Below are 26,667 nucleotides of genomic sequence, written 5' to 3' on the forward strand. Positions count from 1 at the left end.
GACCCCGCCTGAGCTGCGCCTCCCCCGCCCCCCGATCGTGGCAGCGGTGGGGGCGGGGGGGGCACGCCTTGGCCCGGACCCGACCGACCCCACCCTCAGGACGGGGGCAACTCGATCTAAACCTTCTTCCTCCCTTGATTTACTTTTGCTGTCCAATATCGGCTCTTTTTTCCTTTTCTCCCCTTTTCCCGTTCAGACTAAGCTATGCTCTCCCTTTGCTGCTGGGCTCCACTGACATGCTGACACCACAAAGAGCCTCGCATACTCCAGCTCACCTGAGCACCCTGAGCATTTATCCTCGCATCTACGGGAAATCAAACTTGATCTCTTATCCAAACGACCACATTCGGGCCTCGTCTGATTGTCCTCTAGTTCATATCGCGGCCAGATCTTTTCTGAGAGTATGATAAATTTGCATTTGAAAAACAAGGCTCCTTCCCCCGCCACCCCGAGGTTTCCCCCGTGTCTCAGTGCTAATCTCAGGGGACTCTCTCTCGGGATATTATCACTACAGCACTCGCAGCAGAATATACACACCGATTTCGTTCAAGCCAAAAGATTTGTAAAAAAGGGAAGAGGAGGGATTGTTATAAATGCATATTATATTTTTGGCTTTTTGCAAATATTAGGATGAATGTATGTACAATTTTAAAATAAGTTTGCTTTTATTTCTGCGATTAACAAAAACTTAGACATAGTAGTGGTGGTAGCTGATCTAGTTAGGAGTGAACTGATCTGTTTAGTAGGGATAACATCCAGTGAACATGGCGTGAGCACCCTGCTGTTGATATGACAACTATCAGCATCTGCTGATAGTTGATATCACACTGAAGAAAGTGTGGACCAAGGCCCAGAGTGGAAGTGATCAAGAGAGGGAACCAAAACCACAGCGAAGAAAGACACATGCTGTGAAAAGGCAAACCTGAGGAGGAGCCATGCTGAACAGTTCCTGGAATATGTAAACTAGATTATGGATATGCGTAAGGGTCTGTGACTATGCAACAGGCTGATGTAATAGAAATGGTACAAAAAGGGTGTTTCCCAAACTAGCAGGGATGCTCTTGAGCTAGTGCCAAGGTGCACCTGGTGTAATCTTTGCTTTACTGTCTCTGTCTCCTTTATTAAACTTTTTAATTTTAACAGGAAGGTTTTTCACAAGGGAATATGGAACCTTTACATATATCGGCCCCTGGCTGCCAACTGCTTGTCATAGTGGGGCTTGTAAAACCGGTTCTTTTCTCTTTTTTTATCTAATATGTTTCACTATGGGGCTACGCTCTTTGATGGCTTTTCTCACGATCTTTCCCCTTCTTCGCTTGCTCAAAGCCGCAATGAGTTCATCAATTTCATCTTCCTCGGAGGTACTGGAGCAGGAGCTCTCTGATTCGGCTGACCCTGATTATATGTTGTACCATATAATCTCTTTTGCCTACCCCCGATCCTAGGAAGCCCCACGCAGGATTTGCTACGTCTTTTAACCCGGGCTGCGCTTCTGCCTGCATCGCTGACGTCATCCCCCGAAGCCGCTCCCCGGCGTTCAGGGTTGCTATGGAAACGGACAGATCTGGGAGCGGAGATACCCCTCGCCCCATGGGAGGTTCCCTCTCCCCTCCCCTCTCCCGGTACAAGGCTCTGCCCCCGGCTGCTCCTCTCGGGGCGGTGCCGTGGGCTGTGCCCGCTATCCATCCCCTCCCCTCTCCTGGTACAAGGATCTGCCCCCGGCTCCTCCTCCTGGGGCGGGGGCGGCGGCATCCCTGCCTGCCCAGGCTCGCCTTTCTCCTCCTTCCCTGGCTGGGACCCCGTCTGAGCTGCGCCTCCCCCCCCGCCCCCGATCGTGGTGGCGGCAGCGGCGGGGGACGGCGGGGGCGGCGGGGCACGCCTTGGCCCGGACCCGACCGACCCCACCCTCAGGACGGGAGCAACTCGATCTAAACCTTCTTCCTCCCTTGTTTTACTTTCGCTGTCCAATATTGGCTCTTTTTTCCTTTTCTCCCCTTTTCCCGTTCAGACTAAGCTATGCTCTCCCTTTTCCTTTGCTGCTGGGCTCCGCTGACATGCTGACACCACAAAGAGCCTCGCATACTCCAGCTCACCTGAGCACCCTGAGCATTTATCCTGGCGTCTACGGGAAATCAAACTTGATCTCTTATCCAAACAACCACACTCGGGCCTCGTCTGATTGTCCTCTAGTTCATATCGCGGCCAGATCTTTTTCTGAGAGTATGATAAATTTGCATTTGAAAAACAAGGCTCCTTCCCCCGCCACCCCGAGGTTTCCCCCGTTTCTCAGTGCTAATCTCAGGGGACTCTCTCTCGGGATATTATCACTACAGCACTCGCAGCAGAATATACACACCGATTTCTAACAGTTACAAGGATAAATTAAAAGAACCAAGGAGAGAGAAAGAGCACGATTCCAATCGCGGCGCTCCGGAGTGGCGGTGCGGGAACGATCCCCTGGGCCACCGATGCTGGCCCCGCGCCAAGCCCAGCAGCGCAATCCAGCCCCGCTCTCACAGCGCCCGCCCTCCCTGGCACCGGGGCACACCGAGCACCGCACCCGCTGCGCTCCAGAGCACAAAACACCCCTTCCACCGCACTCACCTGAGAAACACAGCACACCTTCTGCCGCTCCCGCCTCTCTCGCTCCTCCCGAGCTTCTTGGCCTCCCGCACCCTCTGCACCGCACCTGGGCCCCGCCAGTGCCGCGGGCTGGGGGGCAGCAGCTGCACCTTCCTCTGCCTCTGCTCCAGCCCTTGCCCAGGTGCCTCGGCTCCCTCCGTGCTCGCCACCAACTGATGCCTTCAGAAGGCTGACCTGGAGCAGAGGCCAGACACAGTTACACCATAAAGCAGGCATTTGTTCAAAGGCCTCCATGGATCCACCTTGGGCAGCACAAGAGCCTGGCCAGGGCTACGCCCAAGATGAACCAAAATGGCCACAAAATGGACGAGGTCACGAGGTCTGTCACTTTTATAAGTTCTGGTCCATTTGCATCTTGGAGTTAATTGTCCAATTAAAGCTTTAGCTGATGAAGTCCCATCCTTCTTGTTTTTCTCTCTTCAGTCCACGTTGTTTATGCTCTTGGGCCTGAGGTTTGGATTATTTGTCCTTGGGTTCCCAGCTAGAGCAGGAATTGTTTTGTCTCCCTGCTCTGTGAACAGAGCTCAGCATCCCTTAATATGAAGCCCGGAGCCACAGAGTAAAGCAGCACAGCATCTGAAAAATAGAAAAGTCAAAACCCAAGGCATTAAATCCATGGGACACCCCCACACTCACCAGACCCCCTCCCTGGCACTCCCCAGGACCCCCCATTGATTGAAGCCCCCCCCAAAACTCCCCCAGGCCCTCCCCCCTCAGCCCCCCTGAGCCCCTGGCCCGTGTTATCACCTGGGAAACCCAGAATCTTTGGGAATTCTCAACTGGGAAGCCCCAAATCCCTGGAAACCTCACCTGGGCCCCCCAAAACCTCACCTGTGACCCTCAAAACCTCACCTGGGATGCCCAAAACCTCAGCTGGGATGCCCAACACCCCACCTGGGACCTACAAACCTCACCTGGGAGCCCCCAAAATCTCCTCAGGACCCCCCTAAACCTCACCTGAGCTCCAAACCTCACCTGGGGCCCCCTAAACCCCTTCCAGGATCCCCCCAAAGCCCCCAAGAATCCCCCAAACTTCATCTGGGATTCCCCCAAACCCCCCAGCAGCCTCCAAACTCCACCAGGACCCCCCCAAAAAACCCCAAACACTGGTGACAGTGGGACAGACCGTGGCACTGGCTTGGTGGCACTGGAATGATGACACAGGGGTGGTGACACTGGGACAGCCCTGGGGACCCTGGGGTGGTGACAGTGGGACAGAACTGGTGGCACTGGGATGGAACTGGTGACACTGGGGTGGTAGCACTGGGGCAACCCTGGTGGCTCTGGGCTGGTGGCATTGGGTTGGAACTGGTGGCACTGGGACAGAGATACTGGAACAGGACTGGGGACACTGGGAGGGGAGACTGGGATGGGGATGTCAGGAAGGGACTGGGAGCACTGGGCTGATGCACTGGGGTGGAACTGGTGACACCAGGGCACAACAGGTGACACTGGAATGGGGACACTGGGACACAACTGGTGACATCGGGGCAGGGACACTGGGACAAGATGGGGGGCAGTGGGATGAGACTGGAGACACTGGATTGAAACTGGTGGCACTGGGCTGGTGACACTGGGATTGAACTGGGGACACTGGGCTGGAACTGGGTTGGTGACACTGAGTGATGGCACTTGGGTGGTGACAGTGGAATAGAACTGGTGGCACTGGAATCGAACTGGGGACACTGGAGTGGTGACAGTGGGGCAGCCCTGGGGACACTGGACTGATGGCACTGGGCTGGTGGCGCTGGGATGGAACTGGGGACACCAGGACAGGACTGGTGGCAGTGGCACAGGGACACTGGCATTGAACTGGTGCCACTGGACGGGTGGCACTGCCATGTCCCTGGTGCCACCTGTGCGGTGTCCCCATGACCCTGCAGTGTCCCTGGACTTGGCCCGCACTGCCCTGGGGGTGGCTGAGGACGGTGTAAATCTCTGTCCAAAGTTTCTCTCATCTGCCTCAGGATCGTTGTGAAAAGGACAGAAACTGGAGCCACTGAAAAGACCCTGGTTGGAATCCTGGTCTTGCTCAGGACAGTTGTTCAGCAAGACCCTGAGGCCTGAGCAAAGCCCTTGGCTTGCCAAGCTGTTGTTTGCAGGTGTGTTTGCTTCCATGGAAGACTGAACCTAGTGAAGAGGAGACACCTTGCCCTTTTCTTGTGCCCACTTCACAACAATGGCCCTGGAATTTCCCCACCTCTCAGCTTGGCTGGACTTTTCTGGGGTAACTTTGGTGGTCCCCACAGAAGACCCCACGTCTGCTTTACAACCAGTGTGATGGACGGACTGAGATGGGAGAAGCCTCTCCCTCAAGGACTGAGACATGAGACCCCTGTGTGGAGAAGCTCCCCAACTGAAACCCCTCACCCGGGGGATGTGTGTGGGGGAGGCAAGCTGACCAAAGTGAGATGTTCGCCTGCAGGTGTGACCATTGGACCAAGAGGACAATGGTTCTCACCCACTGCTGAGAATATGGACTGTTTCTACCCTTCTTCAATACATTTTTTCCCCCCAGAAATTACAAGAGACTATACTTTACTACTTTTGATTCGATTTCAAGACTCATCCCCTTCCCATCATAAAAGACTATAATAGGAGTTCGAATCAACCAGAGTCTTTGAGATCTCCCCTGACGTGACCAGGCGAACTCCATCGACTGAGACTTCGAAGGCCTTTGTCTCTCTACGTTTGGTAGCTATATACCTTCCTTTCTCTCCCTCCCTCTTTTTTCTTATTCTTCCCCTTTTCCCCAATCCCCCCATCATATTTTGCTGTGGTCATTTAATAAAAGTGCATTTCTTTTTGATAATTACTGCAAATCCCCTGTGCCGTGTGGGTTTTTTTGCACTCTGAGATCAATTCAAAACCATCACGAAACCCCTTCGTAAGGATGGATCGTGAGAGACAGTCACCTGCTGCTGGCTCTGGCCGTAGTGGCCGTGTCCTGCAAGGTGGCCCGGCAGGGGCAGGGGACATCCTCGTGTCCCCTGGCCAGCGCCAGGAGCCACCAGCGGGACATGGCCCTGTGCCTGCATGACCGTGCTGAGCAGGTGGCGGCCACCAGGGCCAGCGCCAAGGCCGCTGCAGACACCAACAAGGACACTGTGGATGTGCTGGGGCGGCTGGAGGAGGTGACGCTGGTGCTGGGGACATTGGTGGCTGCTGTCACCTGGGACAGGGAGGTGACACCATGGGGGACACGGGGACAGGGCTTCCCCAGCACTGCCCGGGCACTCGGAGACATCGTGGTGGCCTTGGGGACACAGGGAAGGGACTCAAGGAGGTGACACGGAGGCTAGAGGTGGCCCAGGGGGCACGGGTGGAGCTAGGGTAGGGTAGGGTAGGGACGGGCTGGGGACAGGGGGTTGCACTGTCACTGGTGGGGCACAGGGACACTGAGGGATATTGGGGACCTTGGGGACACCCCCTTGTCCTTCCCTTGGGGACCCCCAGGCCACCCTGACATCCTCTGTTCTGTTTTGGGTCAGCACAGTGTCCCTGATGTACCCGCAGTGTCCAAAACAGGATCCCAGTGTCCCTTAGTGTCCCCAGCAGGATATTGGGAGACATTTGGGCCCTGTTGGGGACATGGGGGGGGACATCAAGGCCTCTTGGGGACATTGGAGGGATATTTGGGCTCTGTTGGGTGCCCTGAGGGAATGCTGGGGACATTGGGCTCCTGTTGGGGACATCAGGGAAGACATTGAGTCCCTGTTGGGGACACTGAGGGGATACTGGGGTGTGTTGGGGGACAACATGGCCCTGTTGGGGACATTGAGGGGACATTGGGGTCCTGCTGGAGACATCAGGGGACATTGGGCCATGTGGGGACCCTCAGGGGACATCGGCATACTGTGGGGGCCATCAGGGGGATGGCACACTGCAGGTGGGGGGGGGGGGACGGGGCTGGGGTTGTGACATCACCTCTTCCTGTTTACTACCAGCTGTGCCACAGGCTTGCATGTCACCCGAGTGTCCCCCGGCCATGTCCCTGCCCTGTCCCTTGAGGCCATGGAGCCCCGTGAGGTACAACAATCCCAGTGTGGGGGGTGGGGGATTGGGGGGAGAGGGGACAGGGGATTGCAGAGGGAACAGGGGTGTGGCAGGAAGGGGGGAGGTGACAGAGGGGTGGAAGGGACCGAGGGTGCTGGGGGGAGAAAGCAGGGGGGTGGCGGGGTGTGGCAGAGGGGACCAGGGGCTGAAGAAGGGATGGAGGGGACAGCAGAGGCCTCCAGGGAGGGGACAAAGGGGAACCCCAGGAGGGGATAGGGGACATCCCAGGAGGCTACAAGTGCCACCAGGTCCCTGCCACATCCCCTTTCCCCTCCACAGCTGCTGGAAGCGCTGGTGGACGTGGTGGCCACCCTGGGTGAGCTGGCAGCCACCATCACTGGGCTGGATGAGGACGTGAGGCTGGGCATGTTCCCAGGATCCCTGCACAAGGCCCTGGACCCCTTCTTCAGTGACCTCCAGGACACCCTGGGCCACCACGGTCACACCTCCCTGGGCCAGGCCCTGGCTGCCTTTAGGGCCAACCTGGGGGCCACCTGGGCCCATGTGGCAGCTGCAGCCAGTGCCTGGCAGGGCTCGGTGGCCAAGCTTGAGGACAGCTGGGCCCAGCTGGCCAAAAAGGCCACCGAGCTCCACAACGCCTGCAGGGACACGGCCACCAGGAAGGTCACCACTGCGGCCACCGCCAACACCCGGGCCAGGGACCTGCAGGGCACGGCCACCCGCTGGGAGCCATCTCTGCATAACCTGGTGGCTGAGGCCTGGCAGCTGCCGCTGGCCCTGGACAAAAAGGAGGTGGCCTCAGCGGTGGCCACACATGAGACCCGGGTGGCAGCAGCCAACAATGAGGTGGAAGCAGCCACCAAGGCCAAGGAAGAGGCCATAGTGGCCACCAGAGAGGCAGGGGCAGCCACCAGGAGGGGACAGAAGGCGGAAACAGCCCTGGGGCTTCTGCAGCGCTTGGTGGCCGCGTGTGACAGAGCCATGGTGTACCCCCGGGAGCTGCAGCGCCAGCTCAGGCACATCGAGGCCACCCTGAAGGGGACAAATCAGGCATCCCCTGATGTCCCCGAGGCCTTGGTGGCTGCGGTGGCCAATGCCGAGCTGCTGTGGGAGGCCCGTGCCCGCCTGGCCACACGTCACCTAGTGGGGACACTTGAGGACATCCGCTTGCTTGTCTCAAGTCACCCTGGTGACACTGGTGGCCCCAGTGGCCATGCGGTGGCTGAGCAGTGCCAAAAAGCCATCGAGGACATCCCAATGCTGCTGTGGGGACAGTGATGTCACCACTGTGATGTCATCAAGGGTGGTGAAATCACTGGGGACATCCCTGGAGTCACCTGTCCACTCCCTCCTCCCTGCCAGAGATTTGAGACAAATTTGGGGAATTTTCTGGGAATTTTCATTAAAATTGCCCCAAATCCTGATGGGAATTCCTGGGGTGATGTCACTGGGGACACTCTGAGGACACTCTGGGGCCACTCTGGGGCCACTCAGTGGCGGGTTGTGGGGGTGAATGAGGCAGCTTTCCACCATGGGTACAGCAGATCATTTCTCAAGCCTCCTCAAAACCCTTCAGGTTCCTTTCCCTCTGTGGGCAGTTTCACCTCAAATGCCCAATTTCCCTGCATTGGTGACAGATTGGGCCTCAGTTGTTCAATTGCCCTTTTCCCTTTTAGGGCCTCTCCCCCAGGAGCTCTGGTCCCATTGTCCTCCCCCTGCTCCCGTTTGCCGTGCCCTGACAGGGTCACTTCCCTCTGGGGGTGGGTCCTTGCACACTGGTTCCCCTCAGCAATAGCAGCTGCCATTCTTTTCACTTTCCCCTTGGCTTTCTCCTCATCCCTCCCTCTGGACAGTGACCTTCTGGGCTTCTTTTATCAGGTCATTCAATCCTTTATCCTGCCATTCCCCCAGTCTTTCCAGCTTTTCCTTATATCCAGCCAAGCATGAGTGACAAAGGTTATCTTCAATAAAGCTTGTCCAGCTATTTTATCAGTCTATACCTGAGTATTGTATTTCTTTTTCACCTCTCAAGCCATTCAGTTGGAGTCTAGTCCTTCTTTTGTTGTTCAGCAAATGCCTTATGGGCATTCTGAGTTGGTGGAGCAGCCTCCCTAATTACCCTGATAATTAATGCTCTATAATCTTCCATGTTTTGCCTGCCCCCAGGGTCATGGATGTTCCAATTAGGGCATTGCAGGGGCATTTTCGTCTCCCCATGGGGACCCTGGTGTGCATGTTCCCTCTCCCAAACCCACATCCCTGCTGCTCGGATCATTTGTCTTTCCTTGGGTGTAAACAAAAGGTTAAATATAGATTGCACTTTGTCCCAGTTATAAACATTGGGTCCCAAAAATTGGTCTACTTGTTCTGCTAATCCAATCGGATCTTCACATAGAACTTTTCATTCCTTTTTAAGTGCTCTCACTTCAGAGGAATTAAGTGGAGCAGTGACAAACCCGATTCCCCGCGTGCCCCACCCAAGGGCACTTCCCAGAGGGGGTTTAGTGCCACTGCTTGCTTCTCATTTTTCCATTCCTCTCGCTGGGTCGCTCTGCCCCAGGTATTCTGGCTGGCTCCATCAGGAGGTCCAGGGGGTGCATCAGGGGCTGGCATCGGATATGGAGGGGGCAGATACTCTAAGGGGTCCCAGTTTTTCACTTCTTTTCATTTAAACATGTTCTCCAGTCTCCAGGGAAGCCTCGTCCTTCCAACTGGCAGCAGAATCAGTTTTTTCCTGACTGACTGGTTCTTTGGCATTCACATGAATATTCAAAGCTTGGCACATCCACCCCTCAAAGGAACTCTATTTTGGCCAGATTAGACTGATTATAAATGATTTCCTGATTAGTCTATTTTCTCATATAATAATGTATCATTTTGGTTTTATTTTCATTCTTTGTGTCAGGGTTATGTACCCACCATGCCAATCTTATCCCTAGGGGGCTATCTGGAGGTATATCCATTAATGTTTTCCCGCTCTCTTTTGCCCTGGGAGTTTTCTCTTTCCTTGCTTTGTGTCCCATTTTCTCGGCTAATCCCAACACTGTCTACACACCCTTTTTTTCCCTTTTGCATAACTTCCAAGCAAATCTGACTCTACACCTTTCACATGTATTTTCCCAGTCCTTCTCAGGAACTGTTCAGGCTCGGTGAAATTAATGCAGTTTCCCCACACACTATTTCCTACAGGAATTTTAGCAAAATTTAATGCCCAATTCCTAGGTGTGAATTCTGCTCTTTCCCAGTCCCAGCCCCAGGCACTCTTTTGTGTGTCTGTGCAATGCCACCTCTCATGACAGATTTTACACTCACACCATACCCAAGGATCACATCCCAGTCCACCACTGAAACACAAAATTACATTCAAATATGTTACTATGGGGGTCATTAGTCAGAGATACACAAACAACTCGAACTCTCAAAGGTCCTTGTGGCAAACTGCCTCATTTATTGTTCAGACCCTCTTTATATAGGGGTGTTGCTGTTACAGTGTGGCGACCTGGTTCAGTGCGTCCGGCACGGTGACCCAAAGCCCACCAGGGTCACTCGGTCCAATGCTACAGACACCAATGTGGTGGACAGCAAATGGCGTTAATTGAGGGGTCTCAGGGGTATTTATGGCTTGGGCAGTCTGTGTCACTTCCTTTGCTCATGTCCGGCTAGGTGCGGCCAGGTACGGAGCAAAGGTCAGACTGCAGGGTGAGGAGGGGGCTTCCTGTCTACCCGTACAGCCCGAGATCTTCCGCACGCAGATCCCTAGCTCTCCACATTTCCCCTCTCCTCATGATTAGTAAAAATCTTATAAAGTTATAAAATGTAAAGGTTACAAAATTTCATGGGTTAGTAGAATTAGTGTAAAATGGTGTTAGTAACCGGCACGCCTTAAAGTAATTGTCGGCGCTCGAGAAACAAAATGTTAGCTGTTTCCAAATGCCTTTTAACAAATAGCACCAGTTTGTTTAATATGCAAGGCCCGAAGATTAGGGTTAGTAAGATTATAGTGATTGGGCCTATTAGGGAAGAAATCAGGGTGGTGAGCCATGGAGACTGGTTGAACCACGCCTCGAACCAGCCCTGTTGAGCTTCTCTGTCCATTTTCCTTAGGTTTAGCCGGTTTCTCAGTTCAGCCATGGAGTCTCTGACAACTCCGGTGTGGTCTGCATAAAAGCAGCATTCCTCTTTCAAGGCAGCACACAGGCCCCCTTGCTGCATGAACAAGAGGTCCAGTCCTCTCCTATTTTGGAGGACAACCTCTGAGAGTGAGGAAAGGGATTTTTCCAGCGAAGAGATGGATTTCTCGATCCTTTGCAGGTCCTCATCGATGGTCATTTGCAGCTGGGACAGTCCTTGGTGCTGGGTTGCTAGGGCTGAGACGCCTGTGGCCGTTCCGGCTGCTCCTAGGCCGAGCAGCATTGCGATAGTTATACCTGTCATTATTTCTCTTTTGTGGAGCCGGCTGGGTTCTTCAGAAAGATGGTACACTTCTTTGTCTGAGTGGTACAGGACCCTAGGAACAATTAGAACTTGAACACAAAAGTCAGTAGAATGATCGAATTTGTCAAGGAGTACACATGGGCTTACCCCGGATCAGTGACAGACCCACATTCCCGATGCAGCTGGGATCACCCACTGGAACTTCCCTCCCTTAAGTTTAACGAATTCCTTGCAGACGTTGCCTATCTACTTTGCCAAGGTTGCATTGCCAAAGCATTTGCCTTGGCCCGTAACCTGACTTAGGGTAATGCCTCTCCGGGGGGTGTCCCATCTGCATTGGCGTGGATTGTTTGACTTTGAGAAGATGAACGGGAGATCGAAGGCAACGCCCTCGTAAAAAGGGGGTTGTGCATCATAGCATAACCAGCATGATTCTGTGAAATTTGGGTTGGATTGGTTTAACAATATGAAGGTAGCATTTAACACGCTTAAGAATGGATTGGAGAGGGTTGGTTTGGTTAAGAGATCGGATGGGGAGGCTAGTTCTGACCTCTGTGTTTCGTGGCTAGAACTACCGTTAGCTGCGATCCCTTCCCGGGGTCTACTCATTACTAGAACTGGATTGGGTCTGACTGATTGGGATATTGAGGCTGGGAGTCTGATAACTCGAACATTCACCCTCTCTTTCGACCCTTGAAGGACTACTGTCCACGTTTTGCCTGTGGCTCAACTGGGGTGATCTGGCTGCAAAACCGTCATGTTGTAGTCGGTGCATTTCTGAAATTTAGGGATTTTATGGCTGTTTCGATAGAAACTTCCCTGGAGGAAGACGGGTGTTTTGCAGCTGGTGGGTGCCCAGGTGAACTGTAAGAATCTGTCAGGCTCTTGTGGCTCCCACCCAGGCCCTGACGGTCTGGCATCTGTAACAATGGTTTCGCAGCCCCAATGCCCACAGTATCCCCACCCTGGGTGATTGCAGTAGCTTTTTCCTGGGTTTGAGGCTGGGCACCAGTAGGATAGGTACATGTGTGTGGCGTGTGGGGAATGAGGGTCTACCTTTGGTTGTCCTGGAAACAGGTCGGTAATGACACCTGGTCCGGACATGGCTAGGCAGAGTTTCCTTGACACATTGCCACTGTCTCCTGACTGCCATACCGCCGCTGCAGTGGAGGTCTGCGATGATGCGTCCGTGAAGATAGTTAGTCCTGCCTGTGGTCAGGTCGAGTACTTTTGGTGGGAGGTCGATATCGATAACCGCGAGCAGCCGAGTCCAAGGGGGTTTCTCTGCGTAGCGAATTTCTCCTCCAAAGCCTATGAGGGCTATCGCTAGATATTCCGATATTGTTGTTGACTGCGCAGAGAGCTGTTTGCAGAGAGGCAAGCTTATCTTGGACGGCTCGATGCCTAGATGTCTTAGGGCGAGTTTCCTGCCTTTCATGATGAGGTTGCAGAGGCACTCGACTCCCTGGGAAAAGGCTCGTGACGATTTCCCCAAGACCACCCATAGTATCGGTTGGGCCTTGTCAGGGGTCCTTGGGCTAAGGCTCCCACTCCCCCCTTTTTTGTAAAGTGGACATACAGATCAACTGGAGCACTTGAATCCCATCTGGTGAGCATGCTCCCTGACATCTGACATTCGATGAAGTTGAGAGAGCTTGCCGCTTCTGGTGTCAGGGTTTTCTCCTCCCATGGGTTCTTCCCTTTCAAGAGGTCATTTGGAGGGTCCATGACTTTGGGAGGAATCAGGACAATGTTACGGAGCCACTGTAAGGACCCTACCAGCTGTTGCATGTCGTGGAGCGTCTTGATGTCCTGGCGGATTTTCATCTGGGGAGGAGGTATGTAATAGCTTGTGATTCCCACTCCTAGGAAGGTCACGCACGGTCCCTTTTATATTTTTGCACTCGCTACCTCAAAGCCATTTGTCCTTAAGGTCTTGGAGATGGTTGACACCAGCTGGTCCACTTGTCTCGTGGATGGTGCGGCGATCAGGATGTCGTCCATGTACTGCACCATGATGGTTACCGTAGGATTGCTCTGCCGGACAGGTGCTAGCGCTCGGTCCACGGTGATCTGGCAGATGGTAGGGGAGTTGAGCATTCCCTGTGGAAGCATCCTCCATTGGAAGCATAGGTTAGGCCGCTGGCTGTTTGGGAAGACGATGGAGAAGGCAAAACGCTCCTTGTCGTCTTCGTGCAGGGGAACAGAAAAGAAGCAGTCTTTGATGTCGAGCACTGCACAGGGTTGTCCTCTCGGTATCATTGAGTTCATGGGCAGCGAAGTTTGCACGGGGCCTATAGGCTGGATTCTCTTGTTCACTTCCCGTAGGTTGTGCAGGAGATGAAAGCCTTCACCAGACCGCTTAGGTATTACGAAAATCGGAGTATTCCATGGACTCGTGGAGGGTTCTATATGATTCTCATGTAATTCACAGCTAACTAACTCAATGAGGGCAGTCATTCACGGCGTTGACAAGGGCCACTGTTCGACCCACTCTGGTTAGCAATGGTGGGTATGCTACAGTGGCCCTTAGAATAAATTTGTCACCCTAACATCCAGCAGGGCTAGGGCATCCCTCCCTAGCAAGGGTGGACAGTCTGACATCACGTATGCAGTGAGGGTGATAGTTCTTCCCGGTCCTCTTTCGGTGCAGAGGGTTATTGCCACTGGTTGGGTGCTGTTGTGGGCTCGAGACAGCCCTCCAACTCCGCCCACCATGGGGGCTACTTCTAGCTTCCATGGTCGAGGCCAATGTATGTCTGGGATGATGGTGACATCTGACACTGTGTCCACCCAAAAAGGGAAGGCAGATGGCCGAGTCATCGGAGCGGTTGTGGAGATGACACACTGCCCACACGATCAGTGGGTGCTTGCCCACCTTTGCGGCGAAGGCCACCCATGGGTCCCGTTCCCATGCTTTCATGGCCAAAGCCACCCAGGGGCCTCTCCCCCAGGGCGCTGTTCTTGGTATTTCTGAGGTGCAGATGGGTTCGATTGAGCTATTGGCTGGGCGACAAAGTTGGTCATTCCCTGAGGGGGCGGTGGTGGTGGGCCTGAGAGCCCTGTGCCCCATTGAGGGTTGCTGTAGCTGGGCTGCTGTGTGTTCCAGGTGGGAGGAGGCTGGATACGGCCCGGCTGCCCCCTCCCTCTCCTGTTTCCCTGATGCCTCTGGATCTGCATTCTGCGATTGCCTTAATAATTGCCTGCATGTCTTTCGGGTTTACCGGGGAATAGGTCCTTTGATTCCCGCCAGCTCCCCCCAACCGGAAACACCAGTTTCGCTGATGGAGTTCATTCAGCACACGCTATTTTTATTTTCTGGCAGTCTGTAAGCGGGGTTTGATCTTTCTCAGATATCCCCTTTACCCATGCAGGAGCGCTGTGGCTAGTGGCCTTATGTGCCGCTGCTCTCCTTCTGTTAAAACCCGAATCCGAGTAGGAACTCCCTGATCCCCTCTCGGGCTCGGAGCTCAAGTCCGAGTCCAAGCCGGAAGTCGACTGGCCGGACGTTTCCGGACTGCTCTGCCTCTTTCTGGGGCTCCGACCCCGCCCTTTCTTGTGGGGGTCGGGCCGTTCCCTCCCCCTGGAGTCCCCCCGCCTCCTGCTTGGGGAGGTCCTTGCCCTATAAGGATCTAATGTGAACTGAGCGCTCTGATTGGACATACGCTCCTCCGCGGGGGCTGCCCCGTCCCCCCGCTCGCCCGCGCATGCGTTGTTAAGCGAGCTGACTGCATTTCCGCCCTCCGCGTCTTCCTTTCTGCCCTGAACACGTGCTCCGGCGCCATTTTCAAACGCATATGGAGGTGGTGCGCTTTTATCCACCCCTTGGGGGTCCGGCAATTTTGCCGCCTCCCGCGCCTCCTCCGTGAGCCCCTGCCAAAACGACCGCGCATGTTCCCCCCCTTCTGATGGTAAGCCGGTTTGCCAGGGGGAATCTGGCATTCGCAGTTTCTCGCTGCCGGTTTGATCGAAGTCCTCCGCGGTCTGCGTTGCCGCGCCCACCCCCAACTGTGGCGTGGCCAGCAGCCACGCTTTCGCGGCTTTCCAGGTCTCCTGTTCCTCCCTGGCTTTTTGCACAGCCTGCACAACTCTGCCCCATGACTTAAAGCCTTCCCTGAGTCTGAGGACATAGTTTACTTGGCTAGAACCTTAGTACAAGTATCCCATCTCTCCGAATGGAGATATCCACTGGGCTGTCTATCGCCCCCAGCTTTATAAGTCTCGGTATAGCGAGACATAAATCTTTTAGCTTACAATCTATTCCCTATTGAGCATGCATCTGAGTTACGACCTTCGCGATTGCTTCCATGTCCCTCGCCGGTCCGGGGGCGTCCCCCCCACTGCACTAGGCCAGCTGTGCAGCCGCCGGTCCCCTGTCCAGGCGATCCCCAAACTCCGGGCACTTTCCCAGGTTTCGGCACCAGATGTTGCCGTTACGGCGTGGCGACCTGGTTCCGTGCATCCGGCACAGTGACCCAAAGCCCGACAGGGTCACTCGGTCCAATGCTACATACACCAATGTGGTGGACAGCAAAATGGTGTTTATTGAGGGGTCTCAGGGGTATTTATGGCTTGGGCAGTCTGTGTCACTTCCTTTGTTCATGTCCGGCTAGGTGCGGCCAGGTAGGGAGCAAAGGTCAGACTGCAGGGTGAGGAGGGGGCTTCCTGTCTACCCGTACAGCCCGAGATCTTCCAAACGCCAGATCTCTAACTCTCCACAAAGGACTGAGACATGAGACCCCTGAGTGGAGAAGCTCCCCCTCCTCCAAAAGACTGGGACTGAAACCCCCCATCCGGGGGAGGTGTGTGGGGGAGGCGAGCTGACCAAAGTGAGATGTTCGCCTGCAGGTGTGACCATGGGACCAAGAGGACAATGGTTCTCACCCACTGCTGAGAATATGGACTCTTTCTACCCTTCTTCAATACATTTTTTCCCCCCAGAAATTACAATAGACTATCCTTTACTACTTTTGATTCGATTTCAAGACTCATCCCCTTCCCCCATCATAAAAGACTATAATAGGAGTTCGAAACGACCAGAATCTTGAGATCTTCCCTGACGTGACCAGGCGAACTCCATCGACTGAAGACTTCGTCATTCTACGTTTGGTAGCTATATACCTTCCTTTCTCTTCCTCCCTCTTTTTTCTTATTCTTCCCTTTTTCCCCAATTCCCCCCAACATATTTTGCTGTGGTCATCCAATAAAGGTGCGTTTGTTTTTTGATTATTACTGCAAATCCCCTTTCCATGTCGGTTTTTGCACTCTGAGATCAATTCACGAACCATCACGAAACCCATTCGTAAGGACAGATCGTGACAGGGGGCGGGGCTGGGCGGTGACGTCACCTCGCTCTGTCCCTTCCGCGCGTGACCCCGGCTGGGACAGAGGCTTGTCACAGGGATTTGTTCACCCCAGGACTGTCCCCAGAGTGTCCCCGCCCTGTCCCCAGCGGCCATGGAGCCCCGAGAGGTGTTACAATCCCGGCGCGGGGGGGGTGGGTGGAGGGGACAGGAGAGACACGAGGGTTGACAGAGGGGTCAGGGGGCGGCAGGGGGGGACAGGGGATCGCAAAGGGAACAGGAGGGCGTGGCGGGAAGGGGGGAGGTGACAGAGGGGTGGAGGGGACCGAGGGTGGTGTGGCAGGGGGAAAGCGCGGGGTAGCAGGAGGGGTGGCAGACGGCATTAGGGGCTGACGAAGGGACAGAGGGGACTGAGGAGCCCTCCAGGGAGGGGACAGAGGGGAGGATGGGAGGGGACAAAGGGGCCACCCCAGGAGGCCACAAGTGCCACGAGGTCCCTGCCACCTTCCCTGTTCCCTTCCCAGTGGCTGGCGGCTGTGGTGGCCATGGTGGCCACGCTAGGCAAGATGGCAGCCGCCATGACCAGGAGACATAGGGGCACGTGGCAGCACATGTCCCCAAAGTCCCTGAACACGGCCCTGAGGAGATTCACCTGGAGCCTCCATGAGACCCTGAACACTGTCACCTCCCTGGGCCACTCCAGTGTCCCCTCCCTGGGCCAGGCCCTGGCTGTCCTTGGGGTCACCCCTGGGACCACCTGGGCCGATGTGAGAGCTGCGGGCAGCACCTGGTGGGAGTCAGCTGCTGGAGAACAGCTGGGACTGGCTGGCCAGGGAGGCCACCAAGCTCTGTGACACCTGCAGGGACACGGCCACCGCTGCGGCCATCGCTGCAGCTGCCGTTGCAAACATTACCACATCGCATGCCTGGAACCTGTAGGACAAGGCTGCCCGCTGGGGGACGTCTCTGCACACCCTGGTGGCCATGGCCCAGAGGCCGTCAGTGGTCCTGGCATAGGAGGCGATGGCCTCATCAGTGGCCACGCTTGAGACCTGGCTGGCAGCAGTCACCAGTGAGGAGGAGGCGGCCACCAAGGCCATGAGAGAGGCCATGGCGGCTGACAGCTGGGTGAGGGTGGCTACCAGGAGGGGACAGCAGGCAGAAGCGGCCCTGGGGCCACTGGAGCGCTTGGTGGCCACGTGTGACAAAGTCACCGCATTCCCCCAGGAGATGCGGCGCTGGCTCGGGGACATCGAGGCTGACCTGGAGGGGACAAATGAGGCATCCCCTGATGTCCCCGAGGCCTTGGTGGCCAAAGTGGCAGAAGCCAAGTGGCTGTGGGAAGCCAGCACCCGCCTGTTCATGCGTCACCTGCTGAGGACACTTGGCAGGTGACGCATGAATACACTTGGATATCCATCCACAAAGTCCTCTTCAGTCGCTATGGTGGCCGCAGTGGCCCCAGTAGCCCCAGTAGCCCATGTGGCTGAGCAGTGGCAAAAGTGCCATGAGGACATCCCGAGGCTGCTGCAGGGACAGTGATGTCACCACTGTGATGTCATCAGGACAGTGACATCACTGGGGAGACTTGTGGACACTCAGGTGCCACCAGGCACTGGGATGTTCCCATGCATTGACCCCCCTCCCCTTCACCGAGCACCAGGACTGGGACTGAGCCCCCCTTTGTGTACTGACCCCCCCAAGCACTGGGCCTGGACCCTCCTTTGTGTCCCCCAACCCATCATGGGGGTTCAGACCCCTCTCCTTTGACCCCCCTGGAGCTGTGGGATCCCCTGGGAATAGTGACGGGTCTGGGGGGGCTGAGGAGCCGGACCGGGCGGACCCCAAGTGCAGGAGGGGCACAGGGGGGTCCCCAGCACTGTGGGGATCCCTTGGGGCTCGGTCCTGTCACCCCCCCGTTATCAGCCAGGAATCCCTGTTATCACTAGGGACCCTCCCCAATTTACTGAGGCCCCCCACGCACTGGGACCCCCCCCCTTCACCGATCCCTAAATGCGCTTGGACTCCCCTGGTCCATGAACCCCCCCCCGTACGCCCCTTCCCCATCCATGGGATCCCCCACACTCACCAGACATCCCCCACTCACCAGCACTCCCCAATCCATGGGACCCCCATCACACCACGCCCCCCCTTGGAGCCCCCCAGCCCCCCCCCCCAATTCATTGACCCTCCCTGCCCCAATGCCCCCAGGCCCTCCCCCCGGCTGGCTCCACCCCCACTGCAAAGAGCCCGTCAATAAAGGCTGATTAGTGCTGTAGCCACGCCCATAGAGGGGCGGGGCCACATGATTTGGCCAATGGGAAACAGCAGAGTGGAGAGAGGCGGTGATTGGGGAGGGTGAGGAATGGGAGCCTGGGCAAAGAAGCGGGAGCAAGAGCCAATGGGGAGTAGAGGGGCGTGGCCTGAGGGGGTGGACAATGAATGGGGCGTGGAGAGGGGCGGGGCCTGGAAGGAAACAAAACTAGGCAGGGCCTGTGCAGGCATGAAACAGGTCATGGGCAAAGGGGCAGGGCCATCAATGAGAGCCTGGAAAGGGCAGAAAAAGGGACCCCTTGGGGACATCGGGAGGATGCTTTGGGGCCCCAGGGTTCCCAAATGATCCCAAATCCTGCTGGATCCCCAGGAAGAAACCCAAATTATCTCAAATCCCAAATCCTGGATCCCAAAATATCCCAGATCCTGAATGTTGCTGAATACACAAAACAAATCCCAAACAATCCCAAACCCCAGATCCCAAATCCTGCTGGATCCCAAGGAATAGTCCCAAATGATCTCCAACCCTGGATCCCAAACAGTCCCAAAGCCCAGATCTCAAATCCTACTGGACACTGAAAACCAATTCTAAATCCTCTCAAATCCCAAATCTTGGATCCCAGTTCCCAAATGCTGCCAGATACCCCAAATCCAATCCTAAAAGATCTCCAGTCCTGGATACCCAAACAATCCCAATTCCCAAACCCCAAATCCTGCTAGATCTTCATAAGCAATCCCCAAAACCAATTCCAAATCAGGGTCCTGGCAGGGGAAATCAGAGCCCTGTGTGGGATAAATGGGCCCTGAGGGGAAAATGGGTCTTGAAGGGGTAAATAAGGGCCCTGAGGGGTCAGTGGGTTCCTGAAAGGGTGAATGGGGGTAAATCAGGGTCCTGGCAGGGGAAATCAGGGCTCTGATGGGTCAGTGGGTTCCTGAAAGGGTGAATGGGGGTAAATCAGGGTCCTGGCAGGGGAAATCAGGGCCCTGAGGGGCAGTGGGGTCCTGACAGGGAAATGGAGCCCTGGGGGATGGATCCTGGCCCCAAGGGGTTAAAGGCAGCCCCGAAAGGTTCCCTGAGGTCCTGGCAGGGCCAGTTCTGCCCCTCGGGGGAGGATCAGGGCGTGGGGCCCTCCCTCCTCCCAGCCTTGACACCCTCTGCCCTCAGAGCTCCAGACGCAGCCTCTGGATGGAGACGGGGATGGAGCCCAAGGTGGGAACCCTAAAACCCCGGGGTCACCCTCAGCGGGCACCCAAGGGGATAGGGGGGGATTTGGGAGGATTTGGGGGGGATTTAGTGAAGTCTGGGAATCCCCAGGGCCAGGGCTGCAGCCGGGAGGGAAAAAGGAAGTAGAAAGATCCGGAGTCGGGGGCTTTCAGAGGGGGCAGGAATGGCAAAAAGGGGAGTGGGACTCCCCAAATTCCTGGGGGAATTCAGGTGGAACCCCCCAAAATCTCACCTAGCTACCTGGGAACCCCGAAACCTCCCTGAAGCCTCACCTGAGACACCTGGGAAACCCAAATCCTTGAGTATTCTCACCTGGGACCCCCCAAATCTCACCCAGGAGTCCCTTGAGACCCTCACCTGGATCCCTGGGACTCCCCAAATCCTCACCTGGCCAGCTGGGAAATTCAGATCTTTGGGAAACCTCAACTGGGAGCCCCAAAACCTCAACTGAGAGCCCCAAAATCTCACCTGGGTCCCCAAAACTTCACCTGGGACCCCTTCAGTCTTTTGGAAGCCTCACCCAGGACACCCTTGATCTCTGTGTCCACCCTGACTCCCCTGTACTGTGTCCCCTCTTCACCTGGGACCCCAAAAACCCTACCTGGATGACAGCATCCACCAACATCCTGGAAGGATTTTTGGGCTCCCCCCAAAATCCTTCCAGGGCCCCCAAAAGTCCCCTCAGGATCCCCCAAACTTCATCTGGGGTCCCCTACGCCCCAAAAACCTTGCCTGAGACACCCCAACCCCCCCGGGCCACCCCTGAATACCCCTCAGGACCCTCCAAAAGCTCCCCCAGAACCCCCAAATCCCACCTGGGACCCCCCCAAACCACCCCCACCTGAACCCCCCCAATCCCTCCCCCACCCCCCTAACCGCCCTTTCTTGTCCCCAGGTGTCCCCCCCTGCCCTCCCTCCCGAGGTGGCCCTGGCGGTGGATGCACGAGACAGAGCCCTGGCGGCCCTGGTGGCCCTGGCCGAGGCCTTGGGGACACCGGACAGTGTCCCTGCGGCACTGGCTGAGGCTGAGGCCGCACTGAGCCAGGCCCGGGTGGCTCTGAAGGGGCTGGAGGGGGCCCGGCAGGCTGCGGTGGGCCCGGCAGTGGCCCTGGGGACCCTGGGGGACGAGGACGAGCAGCGGCTGCGGCAGTTCGGGGCCAAGGCTGAGGAGGCGGCAGCGGCACTGGAGCGTGAGGAGCGGCGGGCACGGCAGTGGACCAGTATGGACCAGTATAATCCAGTATGGACCAGCATGGATGAGTATAGAGCAGTATGGAGCAGTTTAGAGCAGTGGGAGGCAGTATGGAGGAGTATAGACCATTATGAACCAGTTTAGGCCAGTATAAACCAGGTCAGACTAGTAAACATCTTTATAGAACAGTGGGAGGCAGTTCAGATCAGGAGGGACTTTCTCCTGTCCTTACCAGTATAGACCAGTATGGACCAGTAGAGAGCTGTGGGGACCAGTTCAGACCAGTATGGACCAGTATAAACCAGTTCAGACCAGTATGGACAATATAAATATCTACAGACCAAGAGAGACCTTCCCCTGCCCTGACCAGTATAGGCCAGTTCAGACCAGTATAGACCAGTATGGACCAGTGTAGAGCATCATGGGGCAGCAGGGGCTGCAGAAAACCAGTACAGACCAGTTCAGACCAGTATGGAGCCCTACTGACCAGTAGAGAACCTTCCCCTGCCCCAGGACAGGGACACTGGGATGGAACTGGTTACACTGGGACAGGGACACTTGGACAGGACTGGGGAAACTGGGACAGGACTGGTGACACTGGGATGGTGACAGTGGTATGGAGACAATGGGGCGGTGGCACTGGGATGGTGACATTGGTATGGGGACAATGCGGTGGTGGCTCTGGGATGGTGACATTGGTATGGGGACAATGGGGCGGTGGCACTGGGCTGGCAGTGGGAGCACTGGGATGGAACAGGGGACACTGGGTTGGTGACACTGGAATGATGACACGGGTGTGGTGGCGCTGGGATGGAACAGGGACACTGGGTTGGTGACACTGGAATGATGACACGGGTGTGGTGGCACTGGGATGGAACTGGGGACACTGGGTTGGTGACACTGGAATGTTGACACGGGGCTGGTGGCATTAAGGCAGCCCTGGGGACAATTGGGTGGTGACAGTGGGATAGAACTAGTGGCACTGGGATGGAACTCATGACACTACGACACGGCTGGGAACACTGGGACAGGACTGGGGAAACTGGGGTGGGACTGGTGACAGTGGGATGGGGACACTGGGGCAGAATGGGGGACACTGGGGCAAAACTGGGGATACTAGGATTGAACTGGTGACACTGGGCTAGTGCCATGGGTGGCACTGGTGACACTGGGATGGGACTGGTGACACTGGGATGACTCCCTGGGTTGGTGGTACTGGGGACACTGGGAGGGGACACTGGGATGGGAACATCAGGAGGGGACTGGGGACACTGTGATGGGACTGGGGACACAGGGACACGACTGGGGACACTGGGATGGAACTAGGGAGATTAGGCTGGTAGCACTGGGAGAGGACTGGTGACACCAGGTTGGTCACACCAGGACAGCCCTGGGGACACTGGGGTGGTGACACCAGAGCAACCCTGTTGGCACTGGGGTGGTGACACAAGCCCAGGGACACTGGGCTGGAATTGGCAACAGTGGGAGGTGACTGGTGACACTGGGACGGGGATACTGGGGACACTGGGCTGGTGGCACAATGATGGAACTTGTGACACTGGGACACAACTGGGAACACTGGGACAGGGACACTGGGAGAGGATGGGGGACAGTGGGACAGGACTGGGGAAACTGGGAGGGAACTGGTGACACTAGGAACACTGTGATGGTGACATTGGATGGATCTGGTGACACTGGGATGGTGATAATGGTATGGGGACAATGGGGTGGTGGCGCTGGCCTGACACTTGAAGCACTGGGATTGAACTGGAAGCACTGGGATGGAACTGGGGACACTGAGATGGTGGCACTGGGACAGGACTGAGGACGCTGGTCCTGCAACTGGGTTGGTGACAAGGGGACAGAACTGGTGGCACTGGGATGGAGCTGGTGACACTGGGGTGGTGACACCAGGGTAGTCCTGGGGACACTGGGCTACTAGCACCGGGGTGGAACTGGTGGCACTGCTCTGTCCCTGGAGCCACCACTCTGGTGCCACTAGACAGGTGGCACTGCCGTGTCCCTGGTGCCACATGTCCGGTGTCCCCATGTCCTTGCAGTGTCCCTGGACTCTGCCCGCACCACCCTGGGGGTGACCGAGGACTGGTCACCCGCTGCTGGCCCTGACTGTGGTGGCCGTGTCCTGCGAGGTGGCCCTGTGGCGTTTGGGGACATCACGGCGTCACCTGGCCACTGCTGCAGGCCACCAGCGGGACATGGCCCTGAGCCTGCATGACCGTGCCCAGCAGGTGGTGGCCGCCAGGGCCAGCGCCAAGGCCGCCACAGACACCAACAAGACCACCGCGGATGTGCTGGGGCGGCTGAGGAAGGTGACGCACTCGCTGAGGATGTTGGTGGATGCTGTCACGCAGGACAGGAAGGTGACAGCCTGGGGGACACAGGAACAGGGCTTCCCCAGAGCTCCCAAGGCACTCAAGGACATCATAGAGGCCTCGGAGAAATGGGGGAAGGGTCACGAGGAGGTGACGCGGAGGCTGGAGGCGGCCCGTAGAGCACTGGGGGGACAGGGGCAGGGACATGGTGGGGACATGGTGGTGGCACTGTAACTGCCGGGGCATGGGGACACTCTGAGGGACATTGGGGACCTTGGGGACACCCCCGTGTCCTTCCCTTGGTGACCCCCAGGCCACCCTGACATCCCCTGTCCTGTTTTGGGTCAGCACAGTGTCCCTGATGTCCTCACAGTGTCCAGAACAGCATCCCAGTGTCCCCTAGTGTCCCCAGCAGGGTATCAGGAGACATTTGGGCACTGTTGGGGACATGGGGGGGACATCAAGGCCTCTTGGGGACATTGGAGGGATATTTGGGCTCTGTTGGGTATCCTGAGGGAATGCTGGGGACATTGGGCTCCTGTTGGAGACATCAGGGAAGACATTCAGTCCCTGTTGGGGACACTGAGGGGATACTGGGGTGTGTTGGGGGACAACATGGCCCTGTTGGGGACATTGAGGGGACATTGGGGTCCTGTTGGAGACACTCAGGGGACACTGGGCCATGTGGGGACCCTGAGGGGACATCGGCGTGCTGTGGGGGCCATCAGGGGGATGGCACCCCGCAGGTGGGGGGGCGGGGCTGGGGAGGTGACATCACCTCTTCCTGTTTACTGCTGGCTGTGCCACGGTGTTGGTGTTGCGTGCCACCCGAGTGTCCCCCAGGCGTGTCCCTGCCCTGTCCCTTGAGGCCATGGAGCCCCGTGAGGTACAACAATCCCGGTGTGGGGGGTGGAGGGTTGGGGGGAGAGGGGACAGGGGATTGCAGAGGGAACAGGGGTGTGGCAGGAAGGGGGGAGGTGACAGAGGGGTGGAAGGGACCGAGGGTGCTGGGGGGGAGAAAGCGGGGGGATGGCGGGGTGTGGCAGAGGGGACTAGGGACTGAAGAAGGGATGGAGGGGACAGCAGAGGCCTCCAGGGAGGGGACAAAGGGGAACCCCAGGTGGGGATAGGGGACATCCCAGGAGGCTACAAGTGCCACCAGGTCCCTGCCACATCCCCTTTCCCCTCCACAGCTGCTGGAAGCGCTGGTGGACGTGGTGGCCACCCTGGGTGAGCTGGCAGCCACCATCGCTGGGCCGGATAGGGACGTGAGGCTGGGCATGTTCCCAGGATCCCTGCACAAGGCCCTGGACCCCTTCATCAGTGACCTCCAGGACACCCTGGGCCACCACGGTCACACCTCCCTGGGCCAGGCCCTGGCTGCCTTTAGGGCCAACCTGGGGGCCACCTGGGCCCATGTGACAGCTGCAGCCAGTGCCTGGCAGGGCTCGGTGGCCAAGCTTGAGGACAGCTGGGCCCAGCTGGCCAAAAAGGCCACCGAGCTCCACAACGCCTGCAGGGACACGGCCACCAGGGAGGCCACCACTGCGGCCACCGCCAACACCCGGGCCAGGGACCTGCAGGGCACGGCCACCCGCTGGGAGCCATCTCTGCACAACCTGGTGGCTGAGGTCTGGCAGCTGCCGCTGGCCCTGGACAAAAAGGAGGCGGCCTCACTGGTGGCCGTGCATGCGGCCCGGATGGCAGCAGCCAACAATGAGGTGGAAGCAGCCACCAAGGCCAAGGAAGAGGACATAGTGGCCACCAGCGAGGCAGGAGCAGCCACCAGGAGGGGACAGAAGGCAGAAGCAGCCCTGGGGCTTCTGCAGCGCTTGGTGGCCACGTGTGACACAGCCATGGTGTACACCTGGGAGCTGCAGTGCCAGCTCAGGCACATCGAGGCCACCCTGAAGGGGACAAATCAGGCATCCCCTGATGTCCCCGAGGCCTTGGTGGCTGCGGTGGCCAATGCCGAGCTGCTGTGGGAGGCCAGTGCCCGCCTGGCCACACGTCACCTAGTGGGGACACTTGAGGACACCCGCTTGCTTGTCTCAAGTCACCCTGGTGACACTGGTGGCCCCAGTGGCCATGCGGTGGCTGAGCAGTGCCAAAAAGCCATCGAGGACATCCCAATGCTGCTGTGGGGACAGTGATGTCACCACTGTGATGTCATCAAGGGTGGTGAAATCACTGGGGACATCCCTGGAGCCACCTGTCCACTCCCTCCTCCCTGCCAGAGATTTGAGACAAATTTGGGGAATTTTCTGGGAATTTTCATTAAAATTGCCCCAAATCCTGATGGGAATTCCTGGGGTGATGTCACCGGGGACACTCTGAGGACACTCTGGGGCCACTCAGGGCCACTCAGTGGCAGGTTGTGGGGGTGAATGAGGCAGCTTTCCACCATGGGTACAGCAGACCATTTCTCAAGCCTCCTCAAAACCCTTCAGGTTCCTTTCCCTCTGTGGGCAGTTTCACCTCAAATGCCCAATTTCCTGCATTGGTGACAGATTGGGCCTCAGCTGTTCAATTGCCCTTTTCCCTTTTAGGACCTGTCCCCCAGGGAGCTCTGCTCCCATTGTCCTCCCCCTGCTCCCATTTGCCGTGCCCTGACAGGGTCACTTCCCTCTGGGGGTGGGTCCTTGCACACTGGTTCCCCTCAGCAGTAGTGGATGCCATTATCTTTGCTTTCCCCTTGGCTTTCTCCTCATCCCTCCCTCCGTACAGTGACCTTCTGGGCTTCTTTTATCAGGTCATTCAATCCTTTATCCTGCCATTCCCCCAGTCTTTCCAGCTTTTCCTTATATCCAGCCAAGCATGAGTGACAAAGGTTATCTTCAATAAAGCTTGTCCAGCTATTTTATCAGTCTATACCTGAGTATTGTATTTCTTTTTCACCTCTCAAGCCATTCAGTTGGAGTCTAGTCCTTCTTTTGTTGTTCAGCAAATGCCTTATGGGCATTCTGAGTTGGTGGAGCAGCCTCCCTAATTACCCTGATAATTAATGCTCTATAATCTTCCATGTTTTGCCTTCCCCCCGGGGTCATGGATGTTCCAATTAGGGCATTGCAGGGGCATTTTCGTCTCCCCATGGGGTCCCTGGTGTGCATGTTCCCTCTCCCAAACCCACATCCCTGCTGCTCGGATCATTTGTCTTTCCTTGGGTGTAAACAAAAGGTTAAATATAGATTGCACTTTGTCCCAGTTATAAACATTGGATCCCAAAAATTGGTCTACTTGTTCTGC

The 26,667-nt window shown here is 56.6% G+C and overlaps 1 protein-coding gene across 2 annotated transcripts; it reads left to right on the forward strand.

The window, feature by feature from the left end:
- The first annotated feature begins 6,601 nt into the window (after positions 1-6,601).
- Positions 6,602-26,292, forward strand: LOC108963780 (uncharacterized). 2 transcript variants are annotated; one of them, XM_050984130.1, is made up of 3 exons: positions 6,602-6,672; positions 6,979-7,452; positions 25,089-26,292. In XM_050984130.1, the coding sequence occupies exons 1-3, from the start codon at positions 6,658-6,660 to the stop codon at positions 25,572-25,574; spliced, it is 975 nt and encodes a 324-aa protein (XP_050840087.1). In that variant the 5' UTR covers positions 6,602-6,657; the 3' UTR covers positions 25,575-26,292. The 2 variants fall into 2 exon arrangements, with proteins under 2 accessions (XP_050840087.1, XP_018780955.2); XM_018925410.3 differs by lacking the exons at positions 6,602-6,672; positions 6,979-7,452 and adding an exon at positions 23,338-24,307 and having other exon boundaries at positions 24,615-26,292.
- Positions 26,293-26,667: the final 375 nt, after the last annotated feature.

This window comes from Serinus canaria, chromosome 25, assembly GCF_022539315.1.
Source record: "Serinus canaria isolate serCan28SL12 chromosome 25, serCan2020, whole genome shotgun sequence".
Lineage (NCBI taxonomy): Eukaryota > Metazoa > Chordata > Aves > Passeriformes > Fringillidae > Serinus > Serinus canaria.